We start from the raw sequence: 19,610 nt of genomic DNA on the forward strand, positions 1-19,610 counted from the left end.
TTATTTCAGACTATTGACCTCCAGAACTGCAAGATAAAAAAAATTTTTTGTGGTAATTAAAGGAACAAATGGAAACTAATAGACTGAATAAGAATGGTATAGAAGAGAGGCCCAGGAAGCATCTTTCTGCTCTCCCAAATAAATATGAAAGAATTTGGAAGAGGCCAAATCGGCAGCTCTGTGTCACTCAAGGAGAGGTGAAGAAGAGGGAAGTGCAGGCTGGGAGAATAATGGTGCCACCTCATGAAGATATCAAATAAAAGTGTCTCTGAGGCAAGACTTCTGCTTCCCCTAGTAAATCTTTGATACTATTGAATTGTAAAAAGCAAACTGAAGCCCCATACAATCCCAGCACCCATATAATCCCAGCGGACCTAAAGTTACCCTCAAGCAATCTACTGAGACCCTAAGCAATTCAGTGAGATCCTGTCTCTAAATAAAATACAAAAAAGGACTGGGGATGTGGCTCAGTGGTTAAATGCCCCCTGGGTTCAATCCCCTGTACCAAAACAAAACAAAACAGCAAATTGCAGGCCCACATATGGCATGTTTTTAAAAATACATGTAAAAGGTCATATCTGTGCAGTTAGGAGAGTTCTGACTGCTGAAAGCCACATGACCAATCCCCTCACCTCCTCAGTCTGTTAACATACCCTGCATAAAATCAACCCACACCCACAAAAGCACCGCCCCATCAAGCTCTATTTTTTCCATAACACCTTTCCATATCACCTTGTGTCATACTATGTCATTTATTTCTATTAAGAGATTGTTTCCGAACTAGAATTTAACAAGAATCACTGAAAGGGCAATGATTTGGGAGTAACATCTTGAACAGCTCCTGATATAAATGAACTTCGGAGATGAGAGAGAAGATATCAAGTGGTAAGTATTAATTTCAGATTTTTTTAAGTAGGGAGAAAATTATGGTGATATTTACGTCCTTCTCTCAGTAGTATTTTAACATATTAAAAAAATCATAACAGATATTCCTAAAATAATCCTTAGGCATTTGTAATAAAAAGCCTGGCTGACAACTGTATTACCTTGCAAAGGGCGGTGAAAAGCAGCCTGCGGATTCTGCGGGGGGGAAAAATCTACAGCTAGCAGTTCAGCGCCTCTTAACACCGAGCCCGGCCGGCGGCGCCGGAAGTGGGCGCCGGAAGTGGGCTTCCCGGCGCGTGGCTTTCTGGTACTTGTAGTTGGGGGCCCACGGCAGGGCACCGGTCAGTATGCGGATTACCGCGTTGTCAGGTGTGGGATACGACGCGGAAGGTGAGACAGACCTCATGAAGATATCATGCCTTTGCCGCTGGCGGAGGCGTCGCGGGTCAGGATCGTGTACGCCCGGGGAGGTGCTGGGCCGCCAAAATCAGAAGCCCGGCGAGAAGGCCGTAGGAGAGCGCGCGACCCGCGGAGAGCAACCCGGGGCCGCACGTGTTCTGGGCGCCGCGTTTCCGAGCAGTGGTGCTCCCCTGGCTGGGCCGCGGTTACACAGAGGCGAGGCCCCTACCACAGAGGAGGCCTGGCCCCTGAGGACCCTTTCTCTCGCGTGGCTAAGCCGTGGGGCTTTGTAGTTGGCCTTTTCCACGCCAGTGAATACCCTTATTCCAAGGAGTTGTTCTGTGGGCATTAGGCAGTCGAGAAGTGCTCCCGACTGGGACCCAGGTTTCTCTGCTCTACAACACTACCCTCCCTGGGGTGCATCAGAAGCCCTGCACCCAAGTAATGAGTCATGCTGCAGAGAAAAAGAATGGAGTCTTGGGCATCCAAAATCCTATCTTGAGAGACGGTCTATATAACTTGAGAGCTCCTATTCCAACCCGAACTTTAGGGCAGAAATTGGAAAGTCTGAGGAAATAGGCACAGCTTTGGGGGATGCAGACGGCTGCAGAATTTGCTTACCCTCATGTGCTTTGAGACTTGACCTGTTTGATCCAAAGCCCTGTGGAGAGGGGTAGAGGAAGGAAAGGGAGTGCGAGAGGAAGAATTAACTGAAAAGGAGTCGATAGCAAGAGCTGAGTAACTTTTTCCAGTGTTGGACTGGCTAGTCTGCGTCCTACAAGGTGGGCTTGTTTTTCATGGCTTTTTCTCTAACTGCCTTTCCAGGAATCTGCATTTCCCTGAGAGGAAGGTATGACAAAGTTCCAGGTGAGTTGGAGTTTCTCCTAAAATACCTTCTTTCTTAAATTAAACGTAACCTTTTTTCTTGGGACAAAGAGAACATCTGCATGAGAGCCTGGTTAGTGTTAGATCCTGTGTCTGTACTGTATATTTCCTCTCTCTCTCTTTCTTGTCAAAGTTCAGTATGAGAAATATATATTTCTGAATATATTTTATACTGCCCTACCTCTATTTTATACTGCCCTACCTCTATACAGTTGGTCCATTCTTCAGAGTACCTGGCTGTGCACTTCTACAGAACGACCGCAGAGTATCTTTGCCTGGTCCTTTAAGAGTCTTTTCCTGCCAGACATTGTACTCACATCCTGTTAGTCGATTTTCTGTTGCTGTGAGAAAATGCCTAATGTTATCAACTTATAAAGAAGAAATACTTATTTTGGCTTCCAGTTTCAGAGGTTTCAATCCATGGTTGCCTGACCATGTCACTGTTGACCTGTGACAGCACAGTACATTATGGTGGAAGAACAAGGCAGAGGAGTTATGCTCACCTCATGACAGACAGGACACAAAGAAGTGAAGGGGCTGGGATTTCAGTATTCCCTCCAAGGGCATACCCCCAATGACCTAGTTTTGCTTCCACTAGGCCCCGCCTCCTAAAGGTTCCACTACCTTAGTGCTGCAGGCTGTGCTTTTAGCATATGAACCTTTCTTTGGGAGACACACAAGATCCAAACTATAGCATGTTGGAAGTCATTCAGAACTACATATGTCCAATCAAGTGCTAAATGGTCTCAGGAAAACAAATAGAACTATAAACTATGGTGCTTTTCTTCAAGGAGCTCACCTTCTTGATGAGCAGATTATGTGTACACAAAACTTATGCATATTAATGATGATCCCTTATCAACTGTGAAAGAATGAAAAACATTAGAACATTTGTTAAATGGCATCACAGTAGTAACAGAATCCTCCTACAAATGTTCCTCACCCAGCTTGTGCATCAGAATCATCGGTAGTGGTTTCCAAGAATTAAGGTTCTTATCCCTTCCCTCCAGACCTCCTGAAAGGAGAATCTCATTCCTTTGTTATCCCATTGATCTTTTTTTTTTTTTAATATTTTTTTAGTTGTAGATGGACACAATATCTTTAATTTTTTTTAATGTGGTGCTGAGGATCGAACCCAGTGCCTCACATGTGCGAGGCAAGCACTCTACCACTGAGCTACAGCCCTAGCCCCTCCCATTGATTTTTATATATCTGAAGATTTATTGTGAAATAATAATAACTCTATATACTTGATGTTAGTAAGTATAGTAGGTAAGATGACTGCCTAACCAGATCATTTAGCTCTGGTTACTATGTTCCCTTCCACCAACCTGTCTACTAAATTAATATAGTAAATTTCAGTTTACCAAGTAACGCTTTTAAAAAAAAAAAATTGTCTCTGTGAAACCATGTGTAGATAGTTACCTAAAAATTGACAGAATCATAAGTGTTTGAGATGGAAAGGGTCAGCCAGCCTCCTCTGTCCTGGTGCTGGTATTTTATGGCCGTAGGGAACTGTGACTCAGAGGAAGCTGACGAGAAAGGCCTTGTCCTTTGTTGCAAAGAGCAGCAGAGCCAGAAATAAACCCCGTGTTTTCGAAATCCAAGTGTTCTTTCTCTATAACTACATAGGTCATCATACCTGAAGTTATTTGAGTAAAATATCAGGCTGCATTTTTTTTTTTTCGCAATGAGACAGGCGTCTCACTGTGTTGCCCAGTTGGCCTCAAATTCCTGGGTTCAAATGATCCTCCTCTCTCAGCCTGATACCATAGGCCCATACTACTATGTTGGGCTCAGACTGCATTTTAAGAAGAAAAAATAAATTTTTTTATTTCCTTTTTTTATTTTAAAGCATTTTAACTTTTATTTATTTATTTATTTTTATTTGGTGCTAAGGATTGAACCCAGTGCTTCACATGTGCGAGGCACACACTCTACCACTGAACCCCAACCCCAGTCCCCAAGAATTGGTTCTTAACACCACCATCAGCAAAAGCATCTTTTTGTATCCTCAGGTTTATAGGATGAGACCATGAACCTTATAAAAATCTGTGAATATGGAGGATTGTAACCTCCCTCAAGGTACTGAGAGCACTGGAAAATATTTGAGAACATGAGGACAGGTTAATATGAACAAGACCTTGTGATCAGTGTGTTTTCATCCCTTCTACCTGTTTCCTGATAATTATTCAATGCTGATGTGTTAGGGACTACTAGCATAGTAAATTTTGAGATTCTGGTATATGTTAAATAATAACTTTTTTAATTTAAAGGGAGGACTTTATTTTACTGTATATCCTTAATATTTTCTATATTCCAGAAGTTGTCCTTGAGTGTGTTACAAAGCAGGAGTTCCAGTTTAACCCCTTCCTCCCTCTGCCACCTTGGGTAAGTCACTTCGTTATGAACCTTGATTTTCTCATTTATTTTAAAAGGAACATGTTGGGTTTGATGATCTTCAGAGTCTCTTTATTTGTTGCATTCCATTAGTCATTTAAATTGAATGTGGCCAGGCATGGTGGGGCACACCTGTATTCTCAGCACCTTGGAGGCCAAGGCAGAAGGATTACAAATTCGGGGCCAGCTTCAGCAACTGAGCAAAGCCCGAAGCAACTTGGCAAGACCCTGTCTCAAAAAATAAAATGAAGTGGGGATGTAACCCAGAGGTTAAGCAACCCTGGGTTCATTCCCCAGTACCAAAAAAAAATGTGAATTTATAAATTTCTGTCATTTAGATTCCAAGTTGACTGTGTTAATTGCTGAGAATTTAAAGATTAGTTGAGTGTGACTGTAAGGCCCCCAAAAAGGAAACCCCAACTCTGTCCCATGGATCGACGGCAACCCCAATCAACCGCAGGAGGCGTCACTTGATGCAAACCGCAAGAAGTGTTTATTCCAGCGCGCTGGGACCCAACTCGAGGAGTGGAGTCCCTAGCAGAAAATCTTGTAGGTTTATAAAGGCAGAAACCACACATTGGGAGGGGTCGCACATGAAAGGGAAAAGGGGGACAAAGCTGCCGGGAAATTTCAAAGGGGGTCTGGGTTTGCTGATAACATACAACATGTTTCACAATGTTTTACAACAGGGCGTAGATTCTGGTCAATAGTTTCTGGTAATCATTCTGTTTGAGCACTATCTAGCTATCTGGCTCAATTTACTCTTTTACTCTCTGTTTGGGGCTGTTTCTTGAAACAGCTTTAGGGGCTTTGTTCCCATTACTGGGAGGGTGACCTTAGGGAGTTGAGACAATGGGAGGGAGACCTTAGGGAGTTGAGATAACTGGGAGGGTGACCTTAGGGAGTTAAGATAACTGGGAGGGTGACCTCAGACAGCTTAAAAAAATGTCCATTCTTTCATGACCTCTGTTCATAATCTTACATTCAACTTGGGAGACAGATTTAATAGCTATCTTAGAGGTATGTGAAAGATGCTATGAGGTCTCAAAGAAAGAAGCACCTGACTTATCCTCCTGCTTCAGAAGGGGCTTGCCGATTGTCCCAAGACAAAGGAGTTCCAAGATGGATGTGAGAAGTTCAAGTCAGGGTAGAAGAAATGTGGAAAGAACTATGCTAGACGAGAACATGCTGGGTTTAGATGGCTCCGGGTAATCAGTGTGACTACGCCACTAATGAGCTTCTGTATTACTGTGTCCTGCCCATTAGTAGGGACGTATCTGGAAAGGAAGTGGAGAGCCATGGGATAACCTGTCTGTAGTAATGAGAAGTTTAACATTTGTCAGGTGAAAATAGGAAACTACTGGTCCCATGACTTTCCTTTTTGACAAGCCTTCAGGATATTGAGAACACTTTCCCACTCTAACCAGAAGTTCAGTCCTGGGGGGTAACTCATTAGCTCCACTAATATCAAGGAAGACTGTTTATTATTCAAATTCCTTCAGTCTCAACTCTGTCTTGCTATAAAGAGAACACTATTTATTTTTCCCTTTTTCCTTCCCTTTTCCTCTCACTTAGTCCACTCTTGTACTATTTCTTATTCTGGAATTTTCAGCGTAGTACAGTTAATAATCCACCCACATATCCACCCACATTCCATTCTTGTTATGGATTTCCTTCTGCCACTTTATTTGCAAGATCATAAAAAACTACTAACTCTGACTGAATTGAAAGATGATAAAACTTGTACTGTGAAAATTTGGTAAGGAGTTATTGTGGTCTAAGTCTTTTTTAAAAAGATGATGACCTTACTAAGACATTGGTAATGGAGGAGAGAGAACACATTGGAAGGAAATTTAGAGGGTAGAACAGACAAAACCTGAAGTGGTCTGAATATTGTTCAGGTAGAGGAGGCTTAAACAATCTAGATGACTGGTGAAAAGGGATAAAAAATGAAAGAAAAGGTAATTGATGAATTTGAATCTGAATAAAGAGGAAGGGATTCAATCTAGAATGCAAAAGAGAGATTAGCTTGAGCAGAAAGAAACCTTTCTAAAGTCTGGAAGAAAAGGTCTGATTGCAATCCCCCTACTCCTCATCAAACCCCCCCCACCCAACTCCGTGCTGGGGTTTGACTCCAGAGGCTTATGCAAAGCCAGGCAAGCTCTCTCCCCCTGAGTTCTACCCCAACAAATTCATTTGCTTGGTATTCACTGGGCCCTACCTCACTAGAGTATGTGGGTGATGGAGCAAGAAGGCAGCATTCTCCACTTCTACTTCTTTGTTTCACCTTTGCTCAGGCTTGTCTTGCCTAGTCTTTTAGGCAGAGTGGAGACTGTCATTGAAAGGAGAGCTTGGGAGAAAGCTTCTGCTCTCTGCATTTTTACCTTCTCCACTGTGACTAGTTGGGTAAGTCATATGTCTCCTGCATGGTAGGCCTGGCTGCCCTCAGTTTCTGAGGAGGGAGTTAGTAGTGCCTCCTCAGCCTCAGGTAGAAGCTGTCTTGGCTAATCAAATTTATGAGGCAATGCTGCCTTCTAAACAGTGTTGTGTAGTTCCTGTTAATTGAACTTTAAGTGTTAATTGAACTTTAGACTTCATTTTTTAATATATTCTATCACTCTGCTGTTCAAAGTGTGGCTTCTAGACTGGTGCCAGCTATGGACCATGCAGACATAAGTACAAAAGTGAGAGTAAATGTTTATTAAAAAACAAAAACCTGGTCCTTTGTGGCAGATAGTTTGAGAAGTGTTGCTCCATCAGACAGAACCCTGGAGAGAAACAGACATCTGAAACTAACTGAATAAATATTTTTATTCCTTTTATGTGCTAGCCTGTTTGAGGCCTTAGGGATGCAGCGAAGAATGACAACCACTCTGTCCCAGAAAACTTACATCTTAGGGGAAGAGACAGTCAATAAGAAAGACAATGAATAGATAATGAGGTAAGATAGAAGCAGAATGAAGAAGTTTAACTGGGAAAATGATAATTACTGGGTACTATTGTGGTTTAACTGATCAAGGAAATGGTTTTCTGAGGAGACAACAGGTGGGCTGAGACCTGAATGAAAAAGAACTGGGATGGAGGTGTGAACAAGAACATTTGGGATTGGGTGGCGGGGGCTAGTGCAAACGCCTTGAGAATGACCAGTGTGGTTCAGGGACTTGCAAGGTTGCTAGGGTGAAGTATAATCTTAAGAAAGAAGTGTATAGGGCTGAGGTTGGGGAAGTGACAGGTACCAATACCACTGGTTACCGGTGACAAAAGTTCCCTTTCCCAGATGTGAGGATAAAACACTGAGGCAAGCGTAGAAAGCAAGTTTTTTTTTTTTTAAAGAATAGTAACCAACTTCTCCTGGGAGGAAGAAGGGGCCATAGCCAGTATCCTGGTGTCCAAAAAAATGGGAGCGTCCTGCCCATTTTATACATTTTAGATTTTCTTTGTTCTCCTGTCCTCTTCCCTGCTTATCTTGCTCCGTCCTTTTCCTATCCTGCCTACATGACTAGACTAGTGACCTGACTAGTTGGGGTGGTGGGATACTGGTGGGATAGCCAAAAGGTGAGAAGCAGATGGGCTGAAGGTCCAGTAACCCCTGGCAGAAAGGGAGCAGCAGCTCAAGAGGCATTAACAACCCCACATCTGCTCAGGAGTGCTTCATTAACAGCCTTTTGGGAGGAACAGTATAGGCAGGTAATCTTGGTAATGGGTAGAGAAAGGGCTCTGGAGACATTAGCATTTCAGTCCCCCAGAGGCAGTCTTCAACTTCCCCCACCCAAAATCAACTTCCATCTTCTCAATCCCACTTATCACCTATCTGCACTGCCTGTCCTTAATTCTTACTTTAGTACTTAAGAACTGCAGAAGCTTCCAGGCCAAGATGAAGGGTTTGGATTTTACATGCTGTCCACTGAAAAACCTTGGGAGGTCTCATTCCTGACCTGATTTGTGATTTTCAAAGATCACGCTAGCTGCTGTATGGGAAAGTTTTATGTACAGTTAGCGAAATTGGAAACAGTAATCAAAAGGTTGGTGCATATGGAAGAAGGTGACCCCTGGGGCTGTAGCAAAAACAGTGCAGGATGGAGGGACTCAGGCAGCTACAGATTTCTAGAGTGAGTGGAGGTGAGAATTGGTGATGGATAAAATGGAAAGAAGAGTGAAGGAATCATACTATTCCTGATGATAGTTACTGTAATTTCATGAAATGAGGCAGAGCTCTTTGGCTCATTGAAGTTTTAGAAATGCAGGGTTAGAGTGTCAAGTCAATCGTTGCTAATGTTGAGGTTGTTAGGACAATGGTGGGAATGGGATGAAAAAGACAACACAGCAATGACCATGAGGTGACAGGGAGAAGGAAATGGAATAGCTGATAGCTTGAGCTTGGATGGGTAGTTCTCAAGAGGGGAAGATTTCAATGGAAATAGCAAAGTAGCTGGAAAAGGAAAGATTTTCCGACAAAACTTGATTAGCTTGCTCAGATCCCTGGTCTGCGAACTTTTCAACTCTTCTGTTTCCAATCCTACCAGTTTCACTCCTTCTAGGGCATTTGTGCAGTGGTTGTTGGTTGAGGAAGGGGTGTGCCTAATATTTTAGGAACCAGTAATATTCATGGATGTGTCTGTGGACTTCACTGAAGAAGACTGCAGTCACCTGGATCCTGCTTAGAGGAAGCTGTACAGAATTGTGATGGTGGAAAATTGCAGGAACTTCATCTCAGTGGGTAAGAACATACAAACCTGAACATGGCTTATTGGAGTCTTTGTGTCCTAATTCTTTTTTATACCAAAGGATATTTTCTAATTATCCTAAACAGCTGAAGGACTTTATTAAGAATTGAAGAATAGTGACTTTACTGAATTGTTTTCAGAACGCAGACATGTTCCTTCCTCGTAAGCCAGGGCTTGGGACTGATTTGCTTTCCGCACAAACACCCAATACTTGCGTGTTTCTCACATGTGCTCCTTTAGTTGGAGCAAGGTGAAGATCATCATATTATGGAGAATGACCTCCTAAGAACATCAGGCATTGTGGCAAGTTGGAAACCCAGGTTAATCTATCAAGAGGAATCCCTCTAGGCAGAGCTCTACTACTTAGCTACTTCCCCACCTAAAAGAAAGAAGAGTTCCTCTGTAAATGTTCTGGAAGTCCAGTGAAGTTCTTTGGTCTGTGTAGGAAGCAGGGCCACCTGGGATACGACTTTCTTCATACTGTCCTACCTGGATCTGTTCCATTTGCCTCCCTTCTGCCTCTTCAGAAGGTTGTAGTCTTTCCCTTTCATGTTGACCCTCTTATCCATTCTGTCATCTTTACCCACGTTTCCCCCAATTGGTTGGCCCAATCTTTGCTTGGACTTTATTTTCATCAAATATCTTCCTGCCTTGTGATACCTAGATTCCATTGTTTTCTTTTTCTATACATTCTGGGATTCATCTCATTCCCTTCCTGGAAGTGATTAATACTTGTGGTAAGATTCTTTCATACCCTGGAAACAGATAACAGTATTGTTGATGTACTTTTTTCTGGAAAACAATTTGACTTCTTAAATCAAAGAGCTTTAAACGTAGCTGGGCTCAGTGGTACACACATTTAATCCCAGCAGCCTGGAAGCCTGAGACAGGAGGATCGCTAGTTCAAAGCCAGCCTTAGCAAAAGTGAAGCATTAAGCAACTCAGGAGAGCCTGTGCTAAATACAAAATAGGGCTGGGGATGTGGCTCAGTGTTTGAGTGCACCTGAGTTCAATCCCTGGTACCCCCCACAAAAAAAAAAGAACTTTAAAAATTTTTGAATGAAGTAATCATTTTTAGACACCTATCCTAAGGAAATAATCACAGCAACTGAAAATAGTGATGGGCAGCAGTCATTATAGCTATTTCAAGTAGTGAAAAAACTGGGCAAGATGCCGCATGCCTGTAATCCCAATGGTTTTAAGAGGCTGAGGCAGGGTTACAAGTTTGAGACCAGCCCTCAGCAATTTAGTGAGGCCCTAACCAACTTAGTGAGACCCTGCCTTAAAATAAAAAGGACTGAGGATGTAACTCAGTCAGTGATAAAGTACCTATGGGTTCAAACCCTGGTAACAAAAAATAGTGAAAAACTTTGAAAAACTTTGTTAATTACTAAATGTATCCAGGGGGATTAGTTAGATGAATTATTAGGAATCACAGAAAAGATAATGTAGCCATTTAGAACTATGTCAGTAAAGAATTTTTAATTAGTTAGGAAGATGAATGGACACATACTAGATTAAGCCATGTGAAATTACCATTTTGTAGTCAAAAACAGATGCTACAGAAATGACTAAAAAGAAGCATACTGTCATGGTGGCTCTCACGTTTTCCTGCCTCATTCTATGGCAGGGACCTCGTTCTTCTTCTCTTGGTGACTGTGGCTCTTCATTCATTATTTTAGCTAAACCTAGAGAGGAGGTTGAAACATACTTCTGAGTGGTAAGAGTTATGCATTTTAATGTTCTTTGTATAAACCCCAAGCATATGCTTTATCCTTGCACCAAAATTGCTCACTTGGAGCAATAAAGTAAAATTTCATGAGAAAGCTTTTTAATTTTGAATTTTGTTTTTGGTACTATACATTGACCCCAGAGGTGCTTTACCACTTTACAACATCCCAGTCTTTTTTTTTTTTTTTTTTTTTTTTTTTTTTGAGATAGGGTCTTGCTAAGTTGCTGATAGTCTCACTAAATTGCTGGGTCTGGCCTTCAACTTAAGATCCTCCCAACTCAGCCTCCCAAATAGCTGGAACACACCTGTAGGTATATACCACTGTGCTGGCTTATTTGTCCCCTTGAGAGTTTTTCCTTTTTTTTTTTTTTTTCTTTTTTTTCTTATAGAGTTTTTACTGTTATCAGTTTTATTAATGGATTTTACAGTGTTTACCTTTTCTTGAAATTCTTTGCCTTGTATGAGGTCATACTTGTCTTGTTTCCTCCAGCCTCCTTCATATTCCTTTTCTCTGCAGATTCACTTTTTTCTAAATCTGTAAATCCCAGAGGGCTATTTTGTTTTGTTGTGTTTTGATTTTGCAGTGTTGGAGATTGAACTCAGACCCCACAGATGCTAGGGTAAGTGCTGTATCACTAAGCCACACTCTCAGCCTTTCTTTGGTTTTTAATCACTGGATATCCCATCATTGTATGTCAGTGTTTCACAACCTTTTTTTTTTTTTTTTAACCAGAAGACAAATTGAATTAAATTTCTGTCTGACAGAAATTAAGTACTAAAGAATAAGATAGGGACAAGTGGAATTGTTTCAGAGGGCCACAAACCAAGTGTAACTGTATTAAGAACAAATTCTCATCCTTTTGGGGGTGATATTGCCCCAGTCAAGAATGCATGCTGGGTGTGTATATTTGTATAAAGAGCTAATATATATTTAAAAGGCTTTAACTACCCTTTCTATTTTGATAGCCCTAATGTTTTTATTTTCCTATCCTCATATTAAACTGTACTCCCATGTGTTTTCTTGGCCATGGGATAGCTACACTTGAATATCCAAGGCTACTTCAAATTCAGCATGTTGAAAATTTTAGACTTTTCCTTCTTCCTATACTCCTACTTTCATTCTTCCAGTCCCCTAGTTTAGAAATAGGCCATTATTAAGTTTCTTTCTCTCCATCCTCAATTTCTGCAAATTTCACAATGTGTGTGTGTGTGTGTGTGTGTGTGTGTGTGTGTGTGTGTGTGTGTGTGTTTGTGCTTGCACTTAGAGGACTGCAGGAAAACAGACAGCTGGAAAGGAAGGTAAACTTGGGGCAGCAGAGAATAATGCTCTATAGACCAGGACACAAAAGACCTCAAAAGTCAGGCAGGGAGCTTAGTCTCCACACTAGCAACTGGGGTAATTCCAGCTTTTTATGGCAGATAAGTGACATTTAAGGGAGACTAGTCACTGGGCTTGACTCTACTGACCTGTAATCCCAGCAACGCAGGAGAGTGAGACAGAAGGATCACAAGTTCAAGGCCAGCCTCAGCAATTTAGCGAGGCCCTAAGCAACTTAGTGAGATCCTGTCTCAAAATAAATAAAAATTGAAAGGGCTGGGTATGTTGTTCAGTCATTGAGGACTCCTGCATTCAATCCTTGGTACCAAAAATAAATAAATACATAAATAAATAAGAGAGACAAGTCTATGTACAATACCTAAGGAGCTTGAAAAGTGAAGTTAATAATATGACTAATTTTTACCATAATTCAAACATTAAGTGCACCTGAACTCTGTGGAACTTAAGCATGCTAACAGGAGGTAGGGAAGGACAGTGGGAGTTTGGATAACAAGTACCCAAACACAGATAAAAATAATAACTTCTTGATTCTACAGAACAGTGATATACAATAGCAAGTTCTATACTTTATGATATCCAGTTGTATATTTTACACAATAGCCAGTTGTAAACACAATATAATACTTTCCACAGTAGCCAGTTGTATACTTTATGATAACTGGAAGAGAAGAGCTTGAAGTCTCCAAATACAAAACAATGATAAGGAGATGGAAACATAAATTACCTGCATTCTATCAATACATTGTGTGTGTGTGTGTGTGTGTGTGTTGAAATATCATACCATACTGGGTGTGATAGCATGCCTGTAATCCGAGCAACTCAGGAGGCTGAGGCAGGAGAATCAAGAGTAAGGCGCTATAAGCCACTCAGTGAGACCCTGTCTCTAAATAAAATATAAATTGGGCTGGGGATGTGGCTCAGTGGTCAAATGCCCCTGAGTTCAATCCCTGGTACCCCCCCACAAAAAAAGAAATATTATACTGTACCCTGTAAATTTATACAATTAAAATAATTTTAAGTGCTAGGGATGTAACTCAGTGATAGGGCACTTGCATAGCATGTACAAGCACGGCCCTGGGTTTTATCCCTAACACTGTTAAAAAATAAAATTTGGGGCTGGGGTCATGGCTCAATGGTAGAACACTTCCTAGCACTTGAGAGGCCCTATGTTTAATCCTTAGCACCACATAAAAATAAACAAAGGTATCATGTTCATCTGCAACTAAAAAAATTGAGTGTCTTCATTCCAAACCATATGCTTAAACAGCTGTTTCTTATCTCTCTTTTTAAAGAATAAATGCATTCACATGGTTAAAAAAAGAAGTTTGAAAAGGAACACATTGAAAAGTTTCTCCGTGTCCCTAACAACAGTCCACCCAGATTCTAGTCACTGGCTTTTACAAGCCACATAAGGTGATTAACCTTATATACCATTTCATAAATGCCTGGAAATCTAGAACGAGTGCATATATTTATGACTTTGATGGATAACTATTCAAATGTCTGTCCTTCATAATGAGTGATACCAGTTTATACTGAAGTATGATGATTGATATCAGTTTGAAAAGTGTGTCTTCAGACTTTGAGTTTGTGCTGTTATAAAAAGTGGGAAATAGTACCTCTGTATCATTTTAATTTTAATTTATAGCATTGTGATATACTACTTTTTCCCAGTTTATCAATATTTGATATTTTCTGTTGACTTCCTCATATCATAGATGAGAACATAGCTTTTTGATCTTACCTCCCCCAGCATTATTACCTCCCAAGAATCTACTTTATTCTTTCAGTAATTAATGCTTACATTGCTTTTTACTTTGGACTTACGGGTCATTGTAGGGTCAAGTAGTATATATATGATTATGATTCCTTTTTTTATACCTCTAGCTAATACTTGCTTCCCCTGCCCCCCACCACCAGTGCTAGGACTTGAACCCAGGGCCTTGCGCATGCTAGGCAGGCAAGCAGTGTGCCACTGAGCTATCCTCCTAGCCCTATATAAAAACTTTTGAGACAGGCCCTCACTAAGTTGCCCCAGCTGGCCTCAAACTTGCAATGCCTCAGCCTCGCAAACTGCCAGAATTATTGATGTGCATTGTCATGTGTGATTAATACTGCTTTTCAAAAATATATCCTATTTGGGGAGATTTTCATTCCATACTGCTATTGTAGAGTTTGGGTTAATTTTTTTTTATATGTTAACTGTTGATGCAACCTAATTATGTATTTTATTGACTTATTTGCTTACTGCTATTTCTTCTATCATATAACTTCTTTTCCTTAACTAAAAAATTGCATACAATCCATCTCTGAATGTTTCAGTAATTGTTTATCTGAAAAAGTATTTTCCTTCCACTGAATCGATGTGTATAGAATTTTTTAAGATTTTTCTTTGTTGTCAATGAGCATTTATCTTATTTATTTATTTATATGTGGTGCTGAGAATCGAACCAAGTACCTCACACATGCTAAGAAAGCACTCTACCACTGAGCTATGACCCCAGCCCTTAGAATTTTAATTTCACAATCACTTTTTCTCCAGAATTTGTTCAGTGTTCATATAATTCACATTTTTTTGCACATGATCTGACTTTCCTATCTGGTTGCTTTTTTAGCATTTTCTGGGTTTTTGTTTTGTTTTGTTTTTGTTTTATTTGTTTCCTATACTTGGGATTGAACCCAAGTGTATTCTATCACTGAACTACAGCCCCAGACCTTTTTGTTTATTTATTTTTAAAATTTTGAGATGGGGTCTCACTAAAGTTGCCTACGCTAGTCTCAAACCTCTGATCCTCCTGCTTCAGCCTCCTAAGTTGCTGGGATTGCAAGCATGTGCCACCATGCCCAGCTTTTTGTTTTTTTGTTTGGGTTTGGTTCATTGTTGTTTTGGTTGGTCTTGTTGTTTGTTTGTCTTGAAGTCCTGAGACTTTATAAGGGTATGCTTAAGAACTGTAGGTCTTTTCAAATACCATTTTAGCTTAGGCCCTGAATCTTGAGTTCTGGGGAGGAAATTTTTTTGTTATTTCTTTGATAATTTTCTCTGACTTTATTCTGCCATTACTATCCTCATAATACTACTAGGAAATGGGCCTTCTATCTTTCTTTTAGGAGAGTCCCTCATCTTCTAGCTTAGCCACGTTTTCTTTTTGCCATTCCCCCCATCTAGATTATAGGCCTTAAAATAAGATAGCCTGATGTTTATCTGTGAGACAGGTACTTAAGCTTTTTTAGACTGTTTCCTCATGTGCAAAATGAGTGTCCTACTAGTTCTTGTAACAAAATTATGCAGCCAATGCTTGAGTGCTTTAGTCAGTTACAGTATTACTTATGATTAATCATTTTTAGAATTATGATTTATTTTTCATAGCAGTATGTTTATATTTTATTATTCATTTGTGTTTAAATGTGATATCCTCTATTTTCTCTGGGATTTTAATTAGGTACCTTTAAAATCCTATTTCCTCTGTTTACTGTTTCTTGAGTTTATGCCTCTTGGTAGTTTTTTTTAGCCTGTTTATATGTTTTTTAATTGTCTTTTTATGTATTTTTTCAAAAGTCTGCTGCTCCCAGTATGATGCTGTACTGTGTGCATCCTCAGCCAATGCTCTACCACTCTGGCACATGTCTGTTCTACTTTAGGGACACCTCTGCTGATTGGGCTTGGGAGGAATCTAATGAAAGTCCAGATGGTAGGTGGTATAGGCCACTTTTTAAGAGTACCTCTTTGTTCCAGTAAGAAACTTGGGGCAAGTCCTGCTTCTCCAGCTCTGGGATATCTGCTTTGTCAGAAAGTCCACTTCAGAGGTTAGCATAAGGATTTATCCTGGGCATATATGAAGTCAGTTACTTCTTTTTGTACCTTAATCAGTCCTGTCATTGTGTAGCTTCAATGCTAACAACCTCTGCTTCTCTCTTTAGCCAAGTAATACTTGTGTTTTATTCTTGAGACTTTATATGGGGTCACTGCTGTTAGCCACCAAAATTTCGGGTTTTGTGGGCAAGAGGAGAGTTGGGAGAGTGGTGCTACTAATGGCAAAAAGTGCCCAGCCATTTGGAATGCCTAACTTGAATTAATAAGCCTGCTTTGCTTTATATTGTTGATTTTGAGTCTGGTTTTGAATTTCTAGGACTTCTTAAGAAACTCTCTTACCACCAAATCCTCCTATACATGATTTGAGCCATGTACTTTTTTTCTCTAATTTCTTCATCATTCCTAATCTCTCTGTTCTTTATCATCTAGGAGTTCCTCAGCCTTTCTATTCTATAGCAGTCTTCCCCTTTTTTTTCAAGACCATTAAGGATTTCTTTTTGCCATTTTATTGTAATAGTAATATATTTATACTAAGTGTTTTAACCAAAATTCATACAAGTAATTAAACTCTATTCCAAGCACAATTCTCAGGATTCTAGACCCATGTAGCCTCTAATGCTGAACAGTGCTGTAAAAACATTCTACCAGCACCACAAATTAAACAAGTCAAATTTTGAGTTTGTTATTTGTCCTCCTTCCCTACTCCAACCTTTTTCCCTTTCACTTCCTATCCTTTATATAGCACCCAAACACCACTCAGCCAGGGAACCCAGGGAGCATGCTTAGTGTCTCTTTCCCCTAGGCTTCTAGGTTTAGTTTTTTATTATCTGATTTAGAATGAATTTCTCCCTGTCTCTCCACAATATCACCCTGACCATTTTTCTTATGAATTGCTATAGCAGCTATCTCTCTACCCAAAGTTTTGCTTTCCAGTGTTGTTTGTAATCACAGTTATTTCACCCTGAATTTGAATCCTTTAATAGGTTTCAATCAATGCACGGTTTGGCCAGAAGACCTCAGTGTCAGACATCAAGCTCTTTGCTCTGCCTCCTGCTTTGTGTGTGTGTGTGTGTGTGTGTGTGTGTGTGTGAGAAAGAGAGAGAGAAGGAGAGAGAGAAGGAGAGAGGGAAAAAGATTGGGGATGGAGCTCTGGGACCTTGTTTGCCCTAAGCATGTGCTCCTCTACTGAACTACCACTGTTACCTTTCTTTTTATCTACTTCATAGTAAACTACTTTTAGTTTTTCTAAACACATATTTTCTCTTCACATTTCAGTTTGGTTGGTTGGTTGGCTTTGTTTTTGGTACTGAGGATTAAAGCCAGGGGTGCTTAACCACCTAGCAACATCCTTGCTCTTTTTAAATTTTGAGACAGGGTCTTTTTTTAATTTTTTATTTGTTCTTTTTAGTTGTACATCACAGTAGAGTGTATTTTTACCTATCATACATACATAGAGTATAACTTCCCATTTTTGTGGTTGTATATGATGTGGAGTTACTAATCATGTATTCATATATGAACATAGGAAAGTTGTGTCCGATTAATTCTGTCTTTCCCATTCCCCTCTCTCCTCCCTCTCCTCCAGCCCACCCTCCACACCCCCCCCCCCCCCCCCCGTCTAATCCAGTGAACCTCCACTCCTCCATCCTCATCCCCCCACCCTCACCTACTGTGAGTCAGCATCCATATATTGGAGAGAACATTTGACCTTTGGTTTTGGGGGATTGGCTTATTTCACTTAGCATGATAGTCTCCAGTTCCATCCATTTAGCAGCAAATGCCATAATTTCATTCTTCTTTATGGCTAATATTCCATTGTACCATATTTTCTTTATTCATTCATCTGTTGAAGAGTACCTAGATTTGTGCCATAGTTAAGCTATTGTGAGTTGAACTGCTACAAACATTGATGTGGCTGCCTCAATATAGTATGCTAATTATAAGTCCTTTGAGTAAATACTGAGGAGTAGGATAACTAGGTCAAATGGTGGTTCCATTCCAGGTTTTCTGAGGAATCTCCATACTGCTTTCCAGAGTGGTTACACCAATTTGCAGTCCCACCAGCAACTTTGTGGGTAAAAAGCGTACCTTTTTACCCACATCCTCACCAACATTTATTGTTGCTTACATTCTTGATAATTGCCATTCTAACTGGAGTGAGACAAAATCTCAGTGTAGTTTTAATTTGCATTTCTCTAATTGCTAGAGATGTTGAACATTTTTTCATATATCTATTGATAGCTTATAGATCTTCTTCTGTGAAGTGTTGAGACAGGGTCTTGCTAAGTTGCCTAGGACCTCATCCTCCTGAGCCACTGGGAACATTTCACTCTTTTTTCCCCTTTGGCCGTCATATTCTCTGAGAAATCTTTCCAAGGCCCCAGGGTTTGAGTCAATTTCCCCTACTTTGTACTTCCATGACCAGTTGTGCATGTATTATATTATATATACATCTGTACTACTTGCCTTGGTATTATTGTTGTTAATATATTTGTCTTTCATCCCAGGAAGTTCTAACTTGCTAAGCAGAAAGATTTCTATTTTCTTTCTTGTATCCCCAACACTTATGAAAATTAGAGTACCAATAAAATAGAAATTTGTTAAAAACAAAATGTATAATAAAATGAAATGTTATTTGTGGGAAGGAAGGGTGTAGGATTCAATAGCCTCTTCAGAATTATTGGCCTTGTTTTTAGAGAGGAAATGTCTGTCTTCTGAACTCAAGTCTCTCCTGACATTAACCCAAGGGCATGACTAGAAAGACAAGCTGAACTTTCTCGTAGTTACCAAGTGTTTAAGCCTTAGTTACTCCTGTTCTGAAATCTTGAAATTTACCTTTGGGTCTTATCACTAAATTCTTCTTGTTCCCTAGGAGACCTGAATGAAAGTTCTGTGGAAAATCAAGAGAAAGAACTTCAGGCAATTTTGGGAGAAATGACAGTTCAATACCTGGAATCTGGATTATAATGTAACTCCTTAAGGGGAAGTATATGGGGATCCTGAGGTGTTTCCCTATGTCAAAAGTGGAGAGAAGCATCTTGTCATAGTTCCAGAAACAGGAACAGTGTCGTTACTCTTCAGAGTGATGATTCAAAAACATTGCAAGTGAAATATATTTGTCTTTGAAAGTCCTAAGCCAAATGGCCACACAAGACTCTCCTATGAAATTCTTTAAGAATGAACTTCAGGATCCTCAGGAGAGCAGAGCTCTCTTTGTAACTGAAGAAATCACTGAGAGAAAAGTGATAAGAGGGGAAAATCTTCCTATGAAACATTATTCAGAAAACCTTCAAGTTAAACTTGTGTCTGATATAACAGAACTGGAGTCACCATTGTTTGGTCATGAGGTAAATTGCCAGAGTAACCAGTTGGGGGGCTCTTTGGATCCCTTTGACTATAACTGTAAAGATATTTATAGATGGAAATCAAAGTTGG

The 19,610-nt window shown here is 40.2% G+C and overlaps 1 protein-coding gene across 5 annotated transcripts; it reads left to right on the top strand.

Moving 5' to 3' along the window:
- Nucleotides 1–1,167: 1,167 nt before the first annotated feature.
- On the top strand, nt 1,168–19,102 carry LOC306659817 (uncharacterized protein). 5 transcript variants are annotated; one of them, XM_079137622.1, is made up of 5 exons: nt 1,168–1,275; nt 2,110–2,151; nt 4,493–4,560; nt 9,160–9,286; nt 19,048–19,095. In XM_079137622.1, the coding sequence occupies exons 1-4, from the start codon at nt 1,233–1,235 to the stop codon at nt 9,229–9,231; spliced, it is 225 nt and encodes a 74-aa protein (XP_078993748.1). In that variant the 5' UTR covers nt 1,168–1,232; the 3' UTR covers nt 9,232–9,286; nt 19,048–19,095. The 5 variants fall into 5 exon arrangements, with proteins under 5 accessions (XP_078993748.1, XP_078993745.1, XP_078993744.1 ...); XM_079137619.1 differs by having other exon boundaries at nt 1,262–1,394; XM_079137618.1 differs by lacking the exon at nt 1,168–1,275 and adding an exon at nt 1,282–1,437.
- Nucleotides 19,103–19,610: the final 508 nt, after the last annotated feature.

This window comes from Sciurus vulgaris, assembly GCF_902686455.1.
Source record: "Sciurus vulgaris genome assembly, chromosome: 4".
Classification (NCBI taxonomy): domain Eukaryota; kingdom Metazoa; phylum Chordata; class Mammalia; order Rodentia; family Sciuridae; genus Sciurus; species Sciurus vulgaris.